Source organism: Mangifera indica, chromosome 5 (genome assembly GCF_011075055.1).
Source record: "Mangifera indica cultivar Alphonso chromosome 5, CATAS_Mindica_2.1, whole genome shotgun sequence".
In the NCBI taxonomy this organism is placed as follows: Eukaryota; Viridiplantae; Streptophyta; class Magnoliopsida; order Sapindales; family Anacardiaceae; genus Mangifera; species Mangifera indica.
Window position 1 is genome coordinate 12,561,622 of NC_058141.1, and position 22,403 is coordinate 12,584,024.

At 34.9% G+C, this 22,403-nt stretch overlaps 5 protein-coding genes across 6 annotated transcripts; 3 read left to right on the top strand and 2 right to left on the bottom strand.

Annotated features, from left to right (window-relative positions):
• Positions 1–1,677, top strand: LOC123217164 (chlorophyll a-b binding protein, chloroplastic-like). Its single transcript, XM_044637971.1, has 5 exons — positions 1–152; positions 404–589; positions 696–733; positions 821–1,335; positions 1,433–1,677. The coding sequence occupies exons 1-5, from the start codon at positions 100–102 to the stop codon at positions 1,448–1,450; spliced, it is 810 nt and encodes a 269-aa protein (XP_044493906.1). The 5' UTR covers positions 1–99; the 3' UTR covers positions 1,451–1,677.
• A 450-nt stretch (positions 1,678–2,127) lies between these two features.
• On the bottom strand, positions 2,128–2,865 carry LOC123217165. Its single transcript, XM_044637972.1, has one exon. The coding sequence runs from the start codon at positions 2,657–2,659 to the stop codon at positions 2,366–2,368; it is 294 nt and encodes a 97-aa protein (XP_044493907.1). The 5' UTR covers positions 2,660–2,865; the 3' UTR covers positions 2,128–2,365.
• Positions 2,866–6,262: 3,397 nt separating this feature from the next.
• On the top strand, positions 6,263–9,290 carry LOC123215723. The gene is made up of 5 exons (XM_044635934.1): positions 6,263–6,688; positions 6,920–7,023; positions 7,289–7,402; positions 8,724–8,807; positions 8,955–9,290. Exons 1-5 carry the CDS (start codon positions 6,406–6,408, stop codon positions 9,009–9,011), a joined length of 642 nt encoding a protein of 213 aa, XP_044491869.1. The 5' UTR covers positions 6,263–6,405; the 3' UTR covers positions 9,012–9,290.
• Positions 9,291–10,883: 1,593 nt separating this feature from the next.
• LOC123216932 (non-specific lipid transfer protein GPI-anchored 1-like) lies at positions 10,884–12,874 on the top strand. The gene is made up of 2 exons (XM_044637599.1): positions 10,884–11,436; positions 12,450–12,874. Exons 1-2 carry the CDS (start codon positions 11,076–11,078, stop codon positions 12,677–12,679), a joined length of 591 nt encoding a protein of 196 aa, XP_044493534.1. The 5' UTR covers positions 10,884–11,075; the 3' UTR covers positions 12,680–12,874.
• Positions 12,875–13,061: 187 nt separating this feature from the next.
• LOC123216931 (YTH domain-containing protein ECT4-like) lies at positions 13,062–18,693 on the bottom strand. 2 transcript variants are annotated; one of them, XM_044637598.1, is made up of 8 exons: positions 18,328–18,693; positions 17,902–17,978; positions 17,661–17,787; positions 16,922–16,998; positions 16,327–16,836; positions 15,446–15,718; positions 14,303–14,515; positions 13,062–13,559 (listed from the first exon to the last, which is right to left on the bottom strand). In XM_044637598.1, exons 1-8 carry the CDS (start codon positions 18,362–18,364, stop codon positions 13,233–13,235), a joined length of 1,641 nt encoding a protein of 546 aa, XP_044493533.1. In that variant the 5' UTR covers positions 18,365–18,693; the 3' UTR covers positions 13,062–13,232. The 2 variants fall into 2 exon arrangements, with proteins under 2 accessions (XP_044493533.1, XP_044493532.1); XM_044637597.1 differs by having other exon boundaries at positions 15,185–15,718.
• Positions 18,694–22,403: the final 3,710 nt, after the last annotated feature.

Sequence of the window (22,403 nt, forward strand, 5' to 3'; positions counted from 1 at the left end):
ACCCGCTCTTCTATCCTTCAAGATAAGCCTCTCAATACATTTACACATTTGTATCTCTTCACCTCCATACTACTACTGGTTCAGGAGAAATTTTGGCTGATGGCTTCTGTTTGTGCTTCTGCTATTGCAGCTGTTGCCATCACTTCTTCCAGGCAAGTTCTTTTGACGCTCATATTAAACATTCATTAGTATGTTGAACAAAATGTCTTGAACTATTAGCTTCTAGTTAATCAAATATGATTACATTTTAGAATATTACATCAGTCAAAAACTCTTATCTCAGTGCTAAATGGGATTTGCTTAGAGAAATAGAGATTAGAGGAGACAATAATGCACTATTTGTACATAAAATATAGTTTGTAATCGGGTACTTAGTTTATATATATAAATCTATTTCATGCAGTTCCCAGAAGAGTGGATCTTTTGTAGGATCAACAAGGGGTTCTTTCCTTGGTGGGAAGAAGCTGAATTTGAGAAAGTATGTAGCACCAGCTGGAACACGATCGGTTTCAGTGAGTGCAGCCGCCGCTGACCCTGATAGACCTCTCTGGTTCCCAGGCAGCACTCCTCCACCATGGCTTGATGGCAGGTTCACTGCCGACTCAATTGTTTTTCTCTATGTATTTCCTTTCATACTTGTAAATCCTTTAAATCCAAAGCTTCAAAGTTTTAATTGGTACCTGTTTTGCATGCAGCCTTCCAGGAGACTTTGGTTTTGATCCTCTTGGTCTTGGTAAAAAACAAAGCTGATATAGAAAAATTCAATTGTAAAAGCATCATAATAGAGATAATAATGTTGTTTCTGGTTTTAAATTACCAGGCTCCGATCCTGAGACCCTAAGGTGGAACGTGCAATCAGAACTTGTACACTGCAGATGGGCAATGTTGGGAGCAGCTGGTATTTTCATTCCAGAATTGCTGACAAAGATTGGAATTTTAAATACTCCTTCATGGTACACTGCTGGAGAACTGGAATACTTCACTGACACCACCACCCTCTTCATTATTGAGTTAATTTTGATCGGCTGGGCTGAGGGCAGACGGTGGGCTGACATTCTGAAGCCAGGATGTGTAAACACAGACCCAATTTTCCCCAACAACAAACTCACCGGAACCGATGTTGGTTACCCAGGTGGACTTTGGTTTGACCCTCTCGGATGGGGAAGTGGCTCTCCTGAGAAAGTCAAGGAGTTGAGGACTAAAGAGATCAAGAATGGAAGGTTGGCCATGTTGGCTGTAATGGGCGCATGGTTCCAGCACATTTACACTGGCACTGGCCCCATTGACAACCTCTTTGCCCACCTTGCTGATCCTGGTCATGCCACTATTTTTGCTGTAAGTGCAGCCTCACCATGTTTATCTGAAAAATTGATCTTTTATAAATCAGTCTCTTGTTCTAACTGGTGATTGTTGTGTTTGAATATGTTCATAGGCTTTCACCCCAAAGTGAGCTAATTGAGCAAGGGAGATAACTGCCTTTTAAGTGTGGGAGAAAGATTGATGAAAATTCACTTCACATCAGGAGGTTGAAAAGATTGTGTAATTTTTCTTAGTGAAGTTGTATTAATTGCTCTGTGGATTGTGTTTTATAGAATGGTCCTGCGATGTACATATAGCTCTCTGAACTAAGATGCCATGAATATAAATTCAGGTGAAAACCCAAAATTTCTCTGCAAATTTCCCATGACGAACTAATTCTGTCAAAAGGACCGAAAAATCCTTTCATCACGCTGATACGCAATCAAAACACAACGACTAATTCATGTAGACGTCTAAAATGAAATCATAATACCAACAACTAGGGAGGGAAAAATAAAAGAAAAAAGCAAGGCGGCTTCATATGATTGTTTAAGTTTTCTGTGTGTTTTGGACCTTTGGTGACCGTCTCAGTCAGACTTTTGGAGGGTATGTTTATTAGGTTTAGGAATTTCCAGAAGAAAAGCTAGTTTTGGCAAAATGGTTTCATCACTACAGCAACCTGGTTTTGTTTATCCAAGGCATACCAATTTGATAGATACACTTGAGCTTTACCTGATACTATATCAACAAAAGGAAGTCCTATATTATTGGATTGAGGGCTACTTTCTCACAATTAATTCAAAAAAAAGGAGTAAGAAAGAGGCATGGTACCAGGAAACATGCATGAATTCTATTATACTAAAAAAACAACTACTTGTCTCATTATATACGAGTAAAGTAATGTAATGTCATACATATTAAAATCTAATAATCTCCCATCTCTGTTTTGAAGTATGAATTGAATACAACTTAACAAAAGTTATACAATATAAGCCAGACTTTGGGACTGAAAATTAACTATACCAGAGCCAAAAATCATAATTCATGACCCACAACCCAAGCAACTTTAAGATGGCCGGTTGGGTGGCCGCATCTGAATCTGAACAGGGATGGGCCGGCCAGTACCAGTCCCTCCACAGCTGTTACACGCCATGCGACCCGATCCGGCACAAGTTCGGCACCCAACATCACCGTCGGACCAGCGTGTACACATACACGTGACTCGGCCCGTACCATTACAACGGGGACACCTTGGGAATTTACCAGCCATGGGCTTCTGATCGATGACCGATTTGACCAGAACGGCCCCGGCCAAAACGCCTAGTCCCGTCGCCAACTGAGTCAACACCAGCGGACCCATTATGTGGATGGATTCAGAATGAAGAGAGAAGCTAAACGGTGAACCTAGCTAGGGAAAGAAAGAAAAAAGAAGATCTTTCGAGGTGACATAAGTGGCGCAGTTTATCTTCATGCGAATATAAAAAGTGGTGACGGGGTCGAACACGTAATGTTAATTGTTTGTGGCTTTGATGGGTGGGTTTTCGGAGTATTTTTGCTGGCTTTTTGTGTTGTGTGGTGCGTTGCTTGTTTCTCTTTTACACTTCTTTTCTTTGGATTTTTTTGATGATATTCTTGGCTTCATGGATGGCTTGTTGCTTGCAAGGGATTTCTCCAGATTAGTCTAGTTTTCAGTGTTTCATCAACGGTTGAAATTGTATTTTATTTTATGAACTTGGACCACACATCCACCCTTTTTTTTATCCAGTAATATTTCATTTATTTTACCTAGAACAGATCATAATTTTTTTATGTTCAATCTGTTCATTTTCAATTTACAGATGGTTCAATATATAACAAACTAAAATTTAACCCATTTTTTCTGAATTTAATTCATGATTTGATTATTTTATTTTTTTAAAACACATAAAAGATATTCATAATAAAAGAAAATTATATCAAGTAATCAACTAGACAAACTTATGAAAATAACCATTGACCCCATCAAACTTGTAAGAATAGCGACAAGCAAAGATGACTTAAGAATCAACATTTTTCATCCATACTGAAGAAGGAATTGGCTCTGATTATATTTTCAGCTAAATTAGTAAATTGTACTGACCAAATGGGCCAAATTGGCTTTCTGGATTTGAAATGGGATATGAACAGCATATTTCCTTAAAAAATGACTTCCATGTGAAGCATATTTATTTCATATGCTAAGGTCTCCTCCTGGTTGGGTTCCATCATCTCGTTGTCTCTTCTCTGATTGTCATGGCCTCCACCATCACTCTTTAAAGATTATTGACTTGTTTAAATATAGAATATGGATTAAAAATGAAAATAAAATACACTCAGACAACATGTCTAATGTTAAAGTTGAATTGCATGCGCCAAACTCTCATTATCAGAATATCCAGAGTACACTTAACCATGAAAACAATCCCTTGCTTCTCCAGCCATAAGTACAGCATCACCACCTCAGACTTACCTCCCAAAAGGAAAATAGCTAATGGTGGGTCCTTTTCTTCTTTAATCAACTAACACACAAGATAAAAACAAATAATCAACATGCAAAATAGTATCTCATTGAGTACCCAATCCAAAATAGTTTACCATAGCATTAGCAGCTTCTGGCTGAAATTCTTCTCCTTCAGGCATTGCTGGTGCAGATAGTCTTTTTGCCAGTTGACAAAGTGCGTCAGGATCTTTTTGTGCAGGGTAGATGCATCATAATTTCGCATCACCATGAATATATAATAGCTTCAGAAGTTAATGTAAAACTACTAACTTAATATCAATTCAATTGTTGCCAAGAAGTTCTTACATTATCTGGTATTACCCCCACCTCACCGAGGGAAAAAACAATTGAAGCTCTATGCACAGACCATCCCAAATAACACATGAACATGTGTCAGATGCCGAGGGAACAAATGCTAGAACACGCACAACTAAATTGAAGTTACTCTTGTGACTTTTCCTAAGCAGGAAACAATAATATTCAAACATAGAGGGAGACTCCACTCTAACTTTCCCAACAGAAATTGAGGGTAAACTAGGATAAGTGATCGGAAACTAAATAAAAATCAAATCATGAATTACCTTAGACCAATCGAATTGTAAGCCAAGGGTACTCCACCTCAACTTCCGCAAAGGAACTTGAACTGAAACTGACCTTCTTGTCTTTCTCCTCAATGTTTCAAGATGTCCCTCACAAAATTTCCATCTATGAGAATATCCATCCCCAACGCAAGAATTAGCTCCAGAATCCAAACTAGGAAGTGAACTCTCCTCCGCCACCAAAACTTTCTTTCCTTTTGCAGTAAGAAATAAGTCATGTATAGGACAGTAAATGGCATCGTGATTTGTTGGGTTTGGAGGCTGAAGGAAGCTTCCCATTGGTATTGCTCTTCTATACTCAACGCTCCAGAAATGAAATAAAATCCTGCATTGCTAACACAACAACAAATACCGTCAAACAGCAACTAAATAAACTCCGTCCTAATCATACACCTAAGAATCTCTCTGAAAATAACAACTTAAACACCGCAACGTGGAACATCTTACACAATATCAAAAGAATCAGTACAATGATCTGCTCCTTCCATTAATGTAATGCTTTCGGAATTCTAATTCATTCAACATATTCAATCAGTCAATTTCTTATTTCTAGAAATTGGCATTCTTACCGGGGCAACTTTCCAAGCAAAAACTATACGATTGAAACCACACTGAAGGGCGAAAATTCCCTGATGAAGTTGGACATTCTGATTCTATGAATCCAGAAAAGACTTGAAAACCAAAACTCCGATAAATCAACTTTCTTCCTTTGTTTTTTTCCTATAAAATTGAAACAAATTGTAAACGAATTCATTAACTTTCAAAATTAATAATGACAATAAGCGTGATGTTTAAAGGATGAGATACTTTTTCGTGGATTTAAAAGTATCTTCATGATATAGCTGGAACTTCTCTGTTCTTCTGAAATCAGTTCGTTCAGCATCTTCAGAGACTTTTTCGGTTCCGTACATCATGCAGAGTTGAGAATGAATGATCGATGAACAATTCAAATAAAAATCTCTCAAAAGGAGACAGGCAATGAGAACACCGGGCCGATTTAACGAATTCAAAGGTTTTGAATTACGATTCGTTCTCCCGAAAAAGTATAAGGTGTCAGGCAGGAAGCAATCAGCAATGTTTCAGGTTTACCTAAACGGCACCGTTACCTTTAATATTTATAATGAATTTGAGGCTTTTGTTTTGGTAAATTTATACTAATTCACCAGAAAACATTGAAAACCTGAAACCAATTTGGTTATTTCCGATCCGAGAGATTCCAACAGCTACCGTTTTCTGATTTTTAAAATTTTATAAGTGGATAAATAAAAACTTCGTAAAAAAAGTACTTATAAAAATTTTGAACACTTAATTATTACAATCGAAAGATCAATGTCATCTCATACAGGGATGATAACGGAAAAGGGATCTCAAACTTATTTTTGTAAATGATATTAATCTTTGTTTTTGATTCATTTTTATTATAGAGATTATATGATTTTTTATCTTTTACTTGTAAAGAAAAATCCTTATTTAGTTTTAATCTTCATAAAAAAAAAAATTTTGTTCGTATTTTTTAAACACAATATAAATATATTAAATAACAAAATTAATTAAAATTAAAGATATTTCATTATTTTAAATATTATAAATATCATATATTAATTATCTTTATATATATATATATATAATAAAAATATAAATAAATTTTAAAAATATAAATAATTTAAAACTATTTATGTTTTTGCTGGCTTTGGGGGGGGGGGGGGGGGGGGGGGGGGGTTTATTTATATTTTTATAGAGAAATTCTCTGTCCAATCAGATTAAAGACGATTAAAAAATTTAAATTCGAATCGAAATTATCATCCGTAATCCGGAAAAGTAAGAAATGGCCAACCATGGTCCTTTGAGGTGAAGTTAACATGAGGGCGCCCTTATCATAATCTTGTTAATTCAATGGACACAGGTAACCATGAGATATAAATACCTAGACACACACGATCAAACGTTTTCAATTACCGAGATTTTGGTTCCAAAAAGTTACCCAAAAATATGGCAGAAATGGTCTGCAGAAGTGTGTTGCGCTGCGTCTTCTCAACAGAGCCGTATAGGGCTCTGCATCAAAACCATGCCCTCTTTTCTCTCCCGTCAATGACCCTTGGATTTTCTTCACAAGCTAGTTTCGGTTACAGAAATAATGGAAACATTAGGGCTAGAAAATTTCACTTTACACGACAAACTCAACTTTTTTGCTTGCGTAACGACAACCAGTCATCAGCTGAGGACGAGCAGGAACAAGGTCCGCCTCAAGAAGCCGTTCTTAAAGCCATTTCAGGTTTCTATTTTGGCTTCCCTTTCAATTGTTCATCATTAGGGAAAACTTCCCGTGCGTTAACTTAATTTGATTACAATTTAAGGAATTTAATTTGCTTGTTATGTTTGTGTACTGATTTGGTTGGCTGTTTATTGTTTCATTGAATAGGAAGAATATTGATTTGAGTAATATAGAATATATTTCAAAATATTATATATACTGATTGGGAGTTTGACTGATATTGGTTTGTAGAGGTATCTAAGACAGAGGGTCGGGTTGGACAAACCACAAATGTAGTTATCGGAGGTACTGTGACTGATGATTCGACCAATGAGTGGCTGGCTTTGGATCAAAAGGTATAGCTTTAAGAATTTGAATAAGTTTCATTTTGCATTACCAGAATGTGTGTTTTGTAACGCTGAAAGTTGCATGTATCAATATTAAACATTACACTTGGTAAGTTATAACCATTGAACATCTTTCTTTGAACGTCTGCTTGATGTTAAATAAAGATTTTGCATCCCAATGAAGTAGCAATTTTCTATTTATAGATGTAGTTGTGTTTAAGTTTTGGAATATGCAACCATCTCTTGTAACTGTCCTATGATATTGTTATGCCAGGTCAACTCATACCCAACGGTTAGAGGGTTTACAGCAATTGGAACTGGTGGAGACGACTTTGTGCAAGCTATGGTTGTTGCTGTTGAATCTGTCATTCAGAAGCCTATACCTGAGGTATTGTCAGTTGTTGTTGTAACTTTGGTTGTATTTAGAAACTGAAATACGAAATGGTAAACATATCTTACAACAAATTTGTGTCTGTACAAATGTATGATGTGTCAAAATGACATTAAAGTCTTTAAATTAGATTAGGTGGTCCATTGGAGGCTGTAATAGCCATTGATTGTGTTAGATGTACATTATAAGGGCACAGGTTATGTGTCACTGTTAGACATATTCCGTTAGGGACTATTGAAAAATATGCAATTAATGGTGAGAAAGAATGGTATTTCTTCGTAATTGGAGAATATTAATTTGGATTGCCTCTTCAATTTTTAGTTGGTGTTTGAAAGAAGTGGAAGTGCACGGCCACTTTCAATTTAGCTTACGTAGAATTCTTCAAGATTTGATCCTTTAGATTTATGAAAGAGCGGTTTTAATTGTATGGACAAATTGATGGTTCTATCATGGAGCATCTATGTGTGTGAGAACAGCTAGTGACAAAGCATCTCAATTCTGTGGGATCTGTTGGACATAATTATTGTCTATTCTTGCAATGGTGAAACCTTAGTCATTCAATATCTTGTTATGTGGGAAGGGAGACTGCTGCTTCCCAAGGAAACACAATGGTTACTTTCAGGATGACAAAAGCAATTCTTATACAATGATTTGAAGTTACTTGACAGCTTTGTATGAACTGTTTTTTTTACATCACAGGAAGAACAACACTAAATACACACACACATATATATATGAGTAAAAGGCTGAAGCAAGAATTTGGTATGTTTTGATTGATGGTTCAAGGAAGATAGATTTGGACAGGCAATACAGATAAAATCTTGGAGATTCCTTAATCAGAGATTATGAGTGTCTTTCAGTGAAAGTAGTTCATGAAAAATCATAGGACCAAACACAACTTCGATAAATTATTTTAAGGCTGAAATTTTAATACTATGGCTGTGGTTTCACAATTCTTGCAACTATACAATGATAGGCATGAACTCTATTTTGTCATTAACATGATGTCTCAGCTCAATAAGCACCTGTGGTTGGAATTATTATTAACAATGTGAGAAAACTATAAATTTTTGTTTCTGTTCTGGGTGAGAACTTACCTCTATCATTCTGATAACTGTTGTACCTTCTGTAGTTATTTCATGATGCTGTTGTTTTGCTATCAAAGGTAGCATACTGAAGAAGTGGAAAGCTGTAGTTTATAATTGCTGTTGTACTATTGACATTTGAATTTTACTTATTATTGTCATATCTCATATTACTCCAACTAAAACTCGAAGGATAACAAAACTCTAATTAAATAAAACATCCTTTATTGTAGTGTCGTGTGAGGCAAAAATTGTCATCAAGGGGTAAATACGTATCTGTCAACATTGGTCCTATTCAAGTCAGCTCCAGTGAGCAGGTATATTTTCTCTTTCTTTCAGGTATGTGCTTGCACACACATGCATACAAACATGCATATGCACATAGACCATACTTACAAGATTTTAAGTTTTTGCTCTCTTAGATTTGTTTGGGATAGGCTGATAATGGAAACATTGTTTTCCAGGTCCAAGCTGTATACAATGCCATGAGGAGAGATGACAGAATGAAATACTTTTTGTAGCGTAATTTTCCATTATTTTTTGTTTGTACAGAATTCTAATATATGAGGCTGTATGGTTTCCCCTTTCATTTTCTTCTACTTAAACTACTTCGTCTTCTTGGTGGTTGCGGGTTTTTTTCCATTGATAAATCTATGTCATTGTTTTAGGCAAAGGAATGGTCAAAATTAATTAGTTATACTCTGTATGCATGAATGTGTATGGTATTAGTTATTTAATCACGAACCAGGTAGCAAAAAACTGTTTCTTTTTTTGTGATTAATATTCTGAATTTGGAAAGATGTCATTTCTGTGGACTGCCACAATATTGAGGTTGCAAAAGCCGAAAGGGTTTTTGTTTGTTTATTTATGAGCGTTATTGTTTGTTGCATCCACAAGGAGCTAGCCATCTTGGCTTTATTACTATCACTTTAAGATATTACAGTTTTGAAAGATTTATCGCTTTTATATAAACTTAATATCTTCACTACCGCTCCTTTTTATATAAACTGCATCGCTTTTAACAAACCAATATGCAACCCCCACACTTGCTTAACCAAAATTGTAATCATTGAAAGGAATTAGAGGGGACACTGAGTCGGGCCAATAGACCAGGTTGAGTCTAAGGTCTGTATAGTGGTAAGCTCTATTAATGGGAACAATTCGATAAAAAGTACGAGGTCAGCAGTCCATTTTATATATATAGGGCTAAATTGGACTCTACGACCAAAAGACTTGTTTCCATTTAAGGAATAGTAAAATCTTAAAGTGACTTTCTCTAATTTTTAAAAATTCAAATATTAACCCATGAGCAAAATTTCTTTAAAAAATTCGATTAAAGTTAAAAGTAAAACTATTTTTTTAATAATATTATTTAAAAAACTATATAATTGATTTCATTTTTTCTCTAGATTTTAAAAACTAATATTTTACTCTTACATAAAGTTTTTCAATTTTAAAAAATCATATTTTCCTCTCAAACCCTCTTTGGCCATCATTTCCTTCTCTGGTGAGCATTGAATCCATCCTAAATTGTTGCCATTAAAGTTTTCTCACTGTCTAATCACTGAAAGTTGAATTTTCAAATGAAAATCATCTAGAAATATAAACGACTTTCGTTTGAAAATCTAAATAATTTTTTTCTGGCGATCATGTCTAGACAAATAGTTTGAATGTCATCTAGACGACGAAGCATCCAGACAATCATTTGGACACATAGTTGTCCAAATGAAAATCATCTTGATTTCCAAGGGATGTTGGTTAGAGAGAAATAACCGAACTTTTTTCTAAGGATTAGGGTTGAAAGTGCTATCGTTGGTGGCCAAAGTTTGGAGGAACAAAACCATAAGTTTTAGGAGGGGGAAATGCTACTTTTCAAAGTTTAAAAACTTTAGGTAGGGATGAAGTTACTAATTTTTAAAACTTAGAAAGGAAAATAAATGAATTTTATGTTTTTTAATTTTTTTGTTAAATGATAGTTTTACTTTTAACTTTAACTGAGTTTTTTTAATGAAATTTTACTCATAGGTGGATGTTTGAGTTTTTAAAAGTTACATAGGCATATCGTCAATGATAACAGAGCATGTTGGGCCGGTTCACAGGTTTATTGCCTAAGCCCACTGCTCAGACTGGATAACCCATGGGTTAGATCGGGTCTGCTGCAGTAATGGACTGGACTCTTCTGTTCCGGGCTTCGGGCGCTCTGATACCTTTATAATTAATGTAATAAAAATTTAGAGCAAGAAGAGAGTTTACCCCAGTTGATATTCTAATCTGCTGGTTGTCAATCAAAACCAAAAATGAAAGTTAAATCAATCGCAGCCGTTCAATTTATCATTCATAATCTCTTAAGTAACTTTGTCATGCCAGTGGTATGAACGCAATACGTGGTAGCATTTCTTGATTCTACTCAAACGGCTCAGCCGCATTCAAGGAAAAAGTTGTTCCCCTCTTTAAAACTGACAACTATTAAGTGGCGCTGTGTGGCACATTTCTCCTGTCCAACCACCCTGACGGCCTTTAAGTTCATCTACATAATACTCAATATCATAGCAGTCAATTTAAAAATTGGAGTCCTCTAAAGCTTGATGATGCTAACGAAAACGTGGGTTCAGAAAATTGGTTTTGTTTTGAGTTTGCTGGTTTGTTTGTTTTTATGCGGTTCAGTTGTGAGTGGTGCTAATACCGCGGCGGAGGAGTGCAACGATGTGTTCCAGAAGATGATGACATGTTTGGATTTTGCTAAAGGGAAGAGCCCAACACCTTCCAAGGAGTGTTGCACTTCCATTAAGGATATAAAAGAAAGCAAACCCAAGTGCCTGTGTTGTATCATTCAGCAAAGTCATGGCGGAACTGACATGCTCAAGAGCTTGGGTGTGCAGGTGTCAAAGCTGCTTCAGCTTCCCACTGCTTGTCAATTACAAAATGCTACCATCACTGACTGCCACAGTAAGTTTTGTCTTCCCAAGGATTTATTTTTTGCTACTTATGATATCCACTTTTTCTGCCAACTTGATAGTTTATAAATGGCCAAACGTATATTTCCCACCCAAGGTTTGATGTTTTCTCAAAAGTCCCTCCTTTAACTATAGAAACACCAAATACCCACCTATGGCCGGTTAGATTTAACAAAACTCTAACGCCTAAAAATTTTATCTTTTTTTGCCCCGCTAAACTTTAAAAACTAAAATTTTTCCTCAACCTAAGTTTTAAAAAATGGCAGTTTCACCCTAGGGTTTGGTTTTGAAATCTCCGACGACCGTTCTGGCTCCATTGCCGACGACTTCTCCCTCCCAAGCAGCCTCTCCTTCCGAAGAATGTTTTCCTCCCATTTGGAGGCTCGATCGACGTCGGAGACGCCTTGGGAGACGAAGAACTTTGTCCAGGAAGACGATGACGAAGTTCTTCGTCTCCCCACCCGTCGTCTTCGTCTGGGAACTTCGTCTTCCCCGACGAAGTTCTTCGTCTCTCAAAGCGAGACGAAGCCGATCGAGCCTCCAAATGGGAGGAAAACATTCGCCGGAAGGAGAGACTGCTTCGGGAGGGAGAGGCCGTCGGCAATGGAGCCAGAACAGTCGTCGGAGATTTCAAAATCAAACTCTAGGGTGAAACTGCCATTTTTTAAAACTTAGGCTGGAGAAAAATTTTAGTTTTTAAAATTTAGGAGGGTAAAATTAGTTTCTATTTTAGTTTATTTTTAATATTATAACAAAAATGACGATTTTACCCTTACCACCGTCAGGGCTTTGTTAAATCTAACCGGTCATGAGTGGATGTTTGATATTTTCATAGTTAAAGGGTGAAAACTTGAAAAAACATCAAACCTTGGGTGAGAAATAGTCGTTTGGCCTTTATAAATAGAGAAACCATAAAGACTGAACATTAAGTTGAGCCCGCTGCCCGCCGAGTAGCTTCTTCCTTGGTTTGTTTCCTATTTTGAATTATTCGTCTGGTATGAACAGAGCTTTTAGGTCTATCTCCTAGCTCTGCGGATGCGGCAATCTTCACAAATGCTTCCACGACAGCTGCGCCCATGACAACCTTGGGGGCATCGTTACCAGACAAAGCTGATTCTGCTCCAAATGCGGCCAAACATGGGCTGTGTCTTGTTGGGCCAACCCTGGTAATCACTATGGTCGCCTTTCTCCTGGCTTCGGCTACCGGGTCCGAATCTATGCTTATTGTTCAATAAATGGGGTTAAAAAATTATCGTCACGGGCTTGCATGAAAACTCTATTTTCTCATCGCTTTCATTGTTGTTTTTCTTGACTTTTTAGGACCATGTTCATCTTTATTGACTTACAAAGCATTATCCCCTCAACTCAAGGCAAAATAGGGATTTTATATTATTTTATTCTTAATTTAAAATTATATTAATTTTGAGTTACTCTGGCGATCTATACTGAAGATATAAATAAAATGTGATGGCTTCAAATACTTGCTCTAACAAGGCAAGAAACTACCATATAAAAGCTGTAGGAGAGTAGATATATTAACTTCATCCTTGTCCTATCTTAGGCAGCATTTAAAAAATCTTCATGTAAAACCATTGAAACCTAAACCCTAAAGACTCATAAAAAAGATATCTTTTTGAAACTTTTTCAAGATGAAAAAAAAATATATATCAAACTGTGAGAATAGAAAGAATATTTATGCGGCAAGGTGTATCAGTTTTATGATTGTCCGCTGAAATCACCGAGAAGAAGTTCCTACCTATCCAATAACTTTGATGACAAATGTGTAGTTTAACTTCCATGGGCCACAGAGGTGGTTGCGGCTGAGGCAACCTTCCCACCAGCTGAATGTTCTTTTTCATGCTCTGTCAATGACACAGCTTCGGCGAAGCTCTTTGACATGCTCTTTAGGGTGTCAGCAGATGGTGAAACCGGAATTTGTTGCTCACTAACTGCTACCACTGGAGGAGCCATAAGACTTGCCTGCTGTTGTCCTGCCTTCCTTTCTTGCATGGCTTTGTGCCGCTTCTCATAAAAATAAAAATCATCTAGGATGGAGGAACACAATTCGTAGTTCTTAAATATGTTTAACATCACCATCCCCTGTTCCATTTCCACCTGAAACATTGAGTCAGTAAAAAACAGTGTTACAGAGACAGAACATTACAGAGAACTATTTAGACGAATAGTGAGAAAGAGGTCAAATGAAGATAACAATTTTGTATTATTTGATAAACACAAAAAACTGAGGTCATACTGAAAAGCTCAGACCAAATTTTAGCGGCAATGCACTTTACAAGAAGTTAAATTTCATTAAGTTTTGTTTTCTTATCTTACATCCCTAAAATGGAACCCAAACATACAGGAAAAATTAAAATAAATAAAAAGGAATAAAATAAAATCCTTATTTTAGGATATCTGTACATTCTGAATGATAAACAATATAGAGTGAGTAGGATTGTGTTACTGATATCCATCTTGCAATAGTGTAGGAACATGAAAGCAGTTGTATGATCCATGTACATATAATCCTCCAATGACATAAACTCATCCAAGATGGAGCTGCAAATTTACCGTCAAATTATGTGCTTTGTACGGAAATCCCAACTTTCAACATAACACTCGACACAGTATTAACAACCAGAGGGGCTGGCTTTTTTTTTTTTCAAATGAAAAGAACACACTAATAATGCACATTAACACTAATTAGAGCTGTTGACAGGGGCCTAACTTGGAAACTTCGAAGTGTATGAGCGGACGAAGCTAGTGGTTTTTTTTTTTCCAGTAATTGAAGCTAAAGGTTATCTGTTGTCATAGTACTCATAAAATTAGACCAAAGCATGCTCATACTAAGCTCTTACCTGTTGAGTATCTCTACTATTAGTAACTGGTTTGTTGTCATTATTTTCAAGTAGAATGTGACGAAACTGACTGTTAGGAACATCCTTTATGATGTGCCACTTAACGGGGAACTGTCCAGACCACTTATCCTGCAGCCAATAGTCTACATTCTTGTCAAAGTCTACAGGTCCCACCATCTCTGCCACACCACAAAACTGGGCACTAGCATTCACCTGCATATGATTGCTAGGAAAAATCAGATATCATATAACAATTCTCACGTTATTGCATATGGTTTCGCCAAAAAAAATGGTTCTTATGGTGGATTAGCATGTTAAGTCAATGAGTGATTACAGAAGGAATCCATAGAGATAAGCTGTGAGAACTTCCTCATATAATTTGCTAGATTTGTTAAGAACAAAGAATTAGATCTGCTCTATTTTATATGGAGAACAATCAAACCAAAAAGAGAGAGAGAGAAGCAAAGTGATGGAATAAGAGCAATATTGAAGGAAACAAGACATGCACCAGGGAATTTGTTTCATTTTCACATGACAATAATCGGAAAAAGAAGAAATATTATTAATCTATATGCAGTGTATGAGTATTGGGTGTGTGCATGTGTCTCTTTTAAAGGCCACCCAACCAAATAAAACTGATAAACCAACAATGAGCTGCAGAAACACATTTGCACAGGTATGTAGCCAGGAAAATTAGACAATGATAATATTATTAAAAACCATTGCATCACTAAATCCCCTCAACAATCCTCATGCATGTCAGTGTGAAGCATTTTTGAAACATCAATACTTTTTAGCAGATTAGAGAAGTTTTCAACTTGAATGAATCAATAACCATGCAACCAACATTAAACATTACGTGCAGGAGACTGGTTAAAATACCGAAAAAAACAGAAAGATTGGGCACATGCCCTCTTTTGCCTTTGCTTCAGAATAAGCACAATCTAACTTTTTGTTGCCATTCGGGGTGCTAGCCCAGACACCATATTTTATGCTCTTGTAAACATTATCTTCACTATAAGATTTTATGACGAAGAACTTTGCATCTTTATAGCTGGTGATAAAATCCAATCTGTTATAAGAGTTCCTAAGAAGGTCATCAATAATGGAATTCTTGCTATTACCAACAGCAGAACCATTTACCATTGTCCGAAATTTTGGCTTAAATGCCCTCGGTCCTCTATTTCGCTCACTTAGCATATCAAGTGTGACACTACAGCCACATGAAAAGTCATTGCATCTTCCTCTTTGTCTTGCTTCAGTAAGTGTGGGCCAGCTTTGACCATTCAGTCCCATCCTAGAACTGGAGCCACATCCAAAATCGGAGGCTTGATCACTTTGACGGTGAGAGTAACCTGTGTAGCTGGAGCCTGAACAAGATCCAAAGCTATAAAATGATCCTTTCTGTAAAGAAGCCTGCATATGATCTCATAGTTAGAACATTCAATATTAACAATATATAGTTGTACAATACGGTCTGAAAGGAAAAATTTAAATCCAAACCAACTGATACTAATGAGTAAATGATAATCAGGTTTTCGAGCAAGAATCAAATGGCTCTGACGGTGATCAAAACAATGTCTTGGTATTTACAGTACCCCCCTCTACCACATTTTTCATAAGCACAATTGGCAACTGCTGGCATTTTCTTGAAATAAGATCTGTTTTCATAATTAATCAAGTGATAACTATGTATATCGATTTTGTCGCGGGTAAAACCCTAGAAATCTAATTATATGACGATTTAAAGTTTCTGTAGAAGCAAAAATTGCTTATAAAAGACTACCATGCCTTAAAAATAATATATATCAACTTATAGATAATTTGCTACATCACTGAGCAGAGGTTCCTCAAAGCCACACTTCAACTCTCTCCCTTTCCATGACAACATAGTAGATTACCCACAGATTGGGATAGGTTCAAAAGCATTTTCAATCTTATTTTTGAAGCCACAAAATCTCCAAAACATGGTAGATAGTGATTTAAAGATCTGTGAAAAGATGTGCATAAGGAAGAAAACTAACAAGTCCGAACTCATACTGAGACAACTCTGGTGACTCAATTGGTTTCAGAGAAGTTTGTGGTGAAGACAATTGAAGCATGCAACTCTTCCCATCTGAGGGACTCAACCAATCTGACCATAATCCTCCAACTTCAGATCCCTCAAACCCTTGGTCCAACAAACCAAGCCCATCAGATTTTCCAAAAAGGTTTGCTCCCCTACCAGAAGATCCCAATGGAGCTGGGAAGTTAGGTCTCAGACCAGATCTTTTGCTATCCCATTGGAGATCATTAGGTACTAACAACTTTGCTTGAGAAACCGGAGTTGGTGAAAGAATGTATGAATTTGGAGAAATATTTTGCTTGAAAGAAAATGCATCAGAAGTTGAAATTTCTCTAGCATTGTACAAATGGCCATGATTCCTGGCAGAAAGATGTGTCGTGACAGGACCATATGGTTTGCGTAGCATTTGAGGGCTGCATACATAGCCATGATATGCAACAGATGGAGGTTTATCCTGGATGCCCTGTATCTGGAGAAGATAACAGACACATCTTAGAATATGTACTTGGGATAGCAAAACAACAAAATTTTTAAAGGCAAGGGAAATTACACACATGAGAACCATTTTCCAGGACTTTATTATTAATATATGGTAGAAATGCACCCTGTTTACCAGCTACATTGTCATAGCCTGAGAGCCAAACAAGATGGAAAATCAGGAATATTAAAAAAAAACAACAATTTTACAGCAAAGCGGGAAAAAGTGGACAAATCCATGCTCCGTGAGTAGGCCTAAATGCCCAAGCAACCATAAAAAATAGCATCGGTAGGCCACAGTTCATATTCATAGACTCCTTCCCCCCATCAAAATCCTATTTGGGGCCCAAATATATACTAATGAAAAGAACATCATCATTCAAGCAAGTAGAACACATACCTGGCGAAACAAAGGACTCTCCTAGTCAGAGGCCCATGTTTGTAAAGTTAAGTTTCACTAATTCAAGGCAAAAGAAATGATAAAGACAAACTCGCCTCATAAAACATGGAATTTCCAAAAGTCAACCATGCAAGATCAATCTTTTAATAAAGTTGATTCACGTAAAACCCATGCCAATTATAAAACCTTAAGTTCTCTAATTACAGTATTAGCTAATAACATACAACCCAGCAGGTAACATTCACCATGGTTTCAACCAAATATACATTTATGAAGAATTTCACTATAAAATTCAGGCTTTTATTAACCAAAATACTAATATCAATTGTTGTGAGACACTTTTGTTGAAATTTAAAAAACATATATGTTCCCAACTCTTCGAAGGATAACCTATAAAAGAAATAGAAAAAACTAACTTCCATTGTACAATAATGGCGGCCGAGAGGAGGCTGTGGATGCATATCCCATCTTCTGATATCCAACGGAACCTAAAGCTGATGATTGATCAACAATATCTCTTCGAGTACCAATTGGATCGGCATCCTGCAAATAATCCAAGAGATTTCATCAGCCACCGTCAACAATATTTCATTTACAAATTCAATACTTCATGAAGCAACCACAAAAAGGTTTACACGCAGGAGGAAGAGAAAGCACCTGACTATTCAAAATGTTTGAATTGATGATTTTATCTTCAGTATCCAGGATCAAAAAGTTTAAAGCTTCAGCAGAGTCTACAATCCGGAAAATGCGATCAGTAAGTCGCATAAAAAAATACAGCGCACAATCAGATACGTCATCTTGAACAGCTAATAAAGTAAGAATGGATTATATTAAGGCACAATTTCCCGATCATCATCCCAGTGGACGCTGATATCATCAAATAATAATATCAACACATTTCTCACAGAAACGGGTGATCTCAACTCAAAAGATAAACATTTCTTGGATCGTCAAAAATCCATTAAAAATTACAAAACCATAATACCGACGATGATTAAAATACAACAAAACACAAACGAAAACTATAAATTCTGGAAAAAAGAAAAAAGCAACACTAAGAAGCATAATCTCATAACATACCAGTAGAGGATAAACGATCAGAACTTGGCTGCGCCATTGCCACAGAAACAAATGTATATTGTAGTGCGAATATTAAAAAGAGTGTTTGGGAAATAGTTGGTGAATTAAAGGTTAGACTTCGGTGTGAGAAATTGATTTGACGATAAAAAGAGAAAGATTAAAGAAAGAAGCGAGGTTTAGGGTACAGAGTAGATGGAGAGAAGTTGGCAGAAGGTTCTGCGTTGTGTTTGGGAATGGTGAGAATGAGATGGCCAGTGCTCTGATGGAAAAACAGATATCTGGTCTTAGCATTTTAGCGTTAGCAGCATTGCAGCTTCGTAATTCGTTTTGTCGAGTTGGCGTAACCTCACTCGTCCACTTGCTCCCATGCAACGCCCTTCCCTGCTGCAATCGCTTTCTCTCTCATTCCTTTTTAGCGCCTTTGAGAAGAGATGTCAATGGGCCGGCCGGGTCACGTTGGCTCCAGCTCGGCCATTGGGTTAATTGGCCAGGTCAGGCCTAATGCTTAAACAGTAATGAGTCTTTGGACTGGCCAACCCATTGAAATATAAAAACCCAAAATCTGACCCATATAATAACGAGCTTTAATCGGGCTGGACCGGCCCATTTAATCAATTTTTTTAAAATTTTTTAACATAAAATTTTTTCAATTATTAAAACCGATAACAGTATCCTAAATATTTTATTTATAATCTCTCACTTATGACTAGACACGTCAATTAGGGCGGGCCAAATGAAGGTCTGACTCGAAACACGAAAAAAAACCTAGGCACGATACAGCCTGGCCCAAAACTATAGAATGTCGGGCCAAGCCCATCGGTCTATCAAACCGGGCTTGGAGCTTTAATATTAGATTCATGGGCTGACTCGACCCAACACTATTTATAAATTTTTTTTTTCTAGACAGCATAAGCAAAACGCAGCAGCTTCTGCTGCCTTGGCAAAAGGGCAAATTGGCTACATAATTTTTTTTCAATTAATTTATTTTTTTAAATAAATTTATCTTATTTCCCTTTATTTTCACTTTTATTTATAAATCTTTTAATCTTTCAATTTCAATTATTTTATTATATTTTCAATCTTATTAACTCTCTTTCGAAAAATATCTAAATTCATAAATAATAATTGTTTATATTTATAATTTCATTTTTATTTTATTTTGTCATTACAAAATATTATAAAATATCTAAATTCATAAATAATAATTATTTATCTTTGAAGAATTCAAAGATTTAAATATAGAATATGAGTAGATAAATGTTATATAGTAGATATATTTTATTTATATTTTATAATTTATATCATATATAAATTAATTTATTTATACTATGTTATTAATTTATAATATTTTTCATCATATAACCTCGGTATTCTTCCGTCACAAGTGAGAGATTATAAATAAAATATTCGGGATACTGTTATTGGTTTTAATAATTGAAAAAATTTTATGTTAAAAAATTGATTAAATGGGTCGGGCCGACCCGATTAAGGCCCGTTATTATATGGGTCGGGCTTTGGGCCTTTATATTTCAATGGGCCGACCCGCCTGAATACCCATTACTATTTGGGCCTTGAGCCCGGCCCAATAGGCTGAACCGGAGCCAGCCCGATTCGGCCCATTGGCATCTTTACTTGTGGCGAAGGAATATCGTGGGTATATGATGAAAAATATTATAAATTAATAACATAGTATAAATTAATTAATTTACATATGGTATAAATTACAAAATATAAATAAAATATATCTACTATATAACATTTATCTACTCATCTTCTATATTTAAATCTCTAAATTCTTCAAAGATAACTAATTATTATTTATGAATTTAGATATTTTATAATATTTTGTAATGATAAAATTAAAATAAAAATGAAATTATAAATATAAAGAATTATTATTTACGAATTTATATATTTTTTGAAAGAGAGTTAATGAGATTGAAAATATAATAAAATAATTGAAATTGAAAGATTAAAAAATTTATAAATAAAAGTGAAAATAAAGGAAAGTATGATGAATTTATTTAAAAAAATAAATTAATTTAAAAAAAATTATGCAGGCCAATCTGCCCTTCTGCCAAGGCAGAAGCAAACCCGATAAAAGCTGCTTCTGCCGCAAGGTAGCACTACTGCGTTTTGCTTATGCCGCCCAGGAAAAAAAATTATTTTATAAACAGTGTCAGATCGGATCGGGTCAGCTCATGAACCTAATATTAAAGCCTTAAACTTTGTCTGATAGGCCCATGGGCTTGGCCCAACACTCTACAATGTCGAGCCGGGCTTTATCGTGCCCCGGGCTTTTTTCGTGCTTCAGGCCAAGCCTCCATTAGGCTCGATATGATTGACATGTTTACCTTTGACTATTATCATGATTCCTATTATTACAAGAGTAGATTCAATTTACCACCCAAGGTTGAAGAACAGTACCCACCCCTTACACCCCTGCAAACGCTGTCCCACCCCCCATATTTGAAGTTTAACTTATACATAAAAATTCAAAAAAATGCCTTAACTTTGTTAAAATCACACAATCTCGTCTATGTTTCTAACACCATAAAGGGTTGTTTGGTTATAATGTTTTAAAGATTAACTTGGTAATCAATCTTTTATTACTTATATTATCTTGTTTAGTTTATCAGTAATAAAATATTATAATAATATTTTATTACCAATACTGATATGACAGGTAATATAGGTGGTAATCTAATTAACACTTTTACTTTAGGTATTAAAAGATTATCAAGATAATTTTGATTTTATTATAATTTATTATTTTTTAAGATAAAAATAAATTTATTTTTAATTAATATAACAAATAATATTTAAAAATAATTATATTCAAGACATTTAAATAAAATAATTTACTAGTATTCTTTTATTACTATTAACCAAACACATTAATTATTTATATCATCTATTTTTATCAAATTTTATCAAACGTAGTAATTATTTAAACTCAATAATCTTCTCAGTAATCTATCTTCAAGGTAATTTTTATATTTTAGTAATAAAATATTGCTCAAACCAAACACCTCTTAAGTATCTATCACAAGAAGATGGAAAATAAACAAGTAAATATATATTTTTACCTAAAATGAAATATCCCTGCTTGAAATTGTGTTTATTGTGTGAGATTTTGGATATTAATTTATGAGTTAGAGATTTTAAGATCTTTGTTGTAAATTTATGGGTGAAGAAAAAATTATATACAGTTGAGTAAATGACATGTCCAACCCAAGGTTTCACTAAAATACTGTTTCACTTTTAGTTGGTATAGATTATATTTTTTCACTCAAAATCAAATTCAATTAAAAAATTAATAATATAAAGATAAAATAATAATTTTATCATCCATTAATTTAAAAAAAAGTCTTATGATGAGATCCAAATGTTTTAATAATAATAGTTTAACCCTTAAATAGGTTTAAAAATTTAAAAATTAATCTTTGAAATCTTTTTAAACTTTCATATATTTTGAAAATATTATTATGGACCCAATAGTTTATAATATGACATTTACATTCTTAATTTGTTAAATTTTGCTCAATCCTATAGGATGTAATTACCAATTTTGAAATTTTTTAGAGGCATATAACATTTTAAAAGTATTCATGAACTTTTTTTTTAGATTTCTAAAACCCACTGAAAATTTAATTAATACACTAGATCTTTTCAAATATTATAGTTTGTCTTCAAATATTCGATTATATATCATTAATACTCTTATTTATAAGAATAGAGGAAGAAGAGGGTAAGAGTGAAATGAATAAAAAATAAATGGATTTTTAGATAATTTAGTTTTTTAAAAGATTTATTTTAATTTTTGTTGATTTGGAGTTGTAAATAAAATAGTTAAAATAATATAATAATTTTATTTTTTAGTTTTTTTATTAAAAGAATTTGATTTTAAATGAGAAAATATGAAAAAAAAAATGTAGCCTTGACCACGAGTGGGAGAATGTAATTCGTTTTGTTTAATTAAATTGGCGTTTGACTGTGAGGGCAGTGCATGGGGAATTGGTTACTTTTACATGGCCTGAAATATGGTTATTATTTGGTATTGGTAACCCAATAAT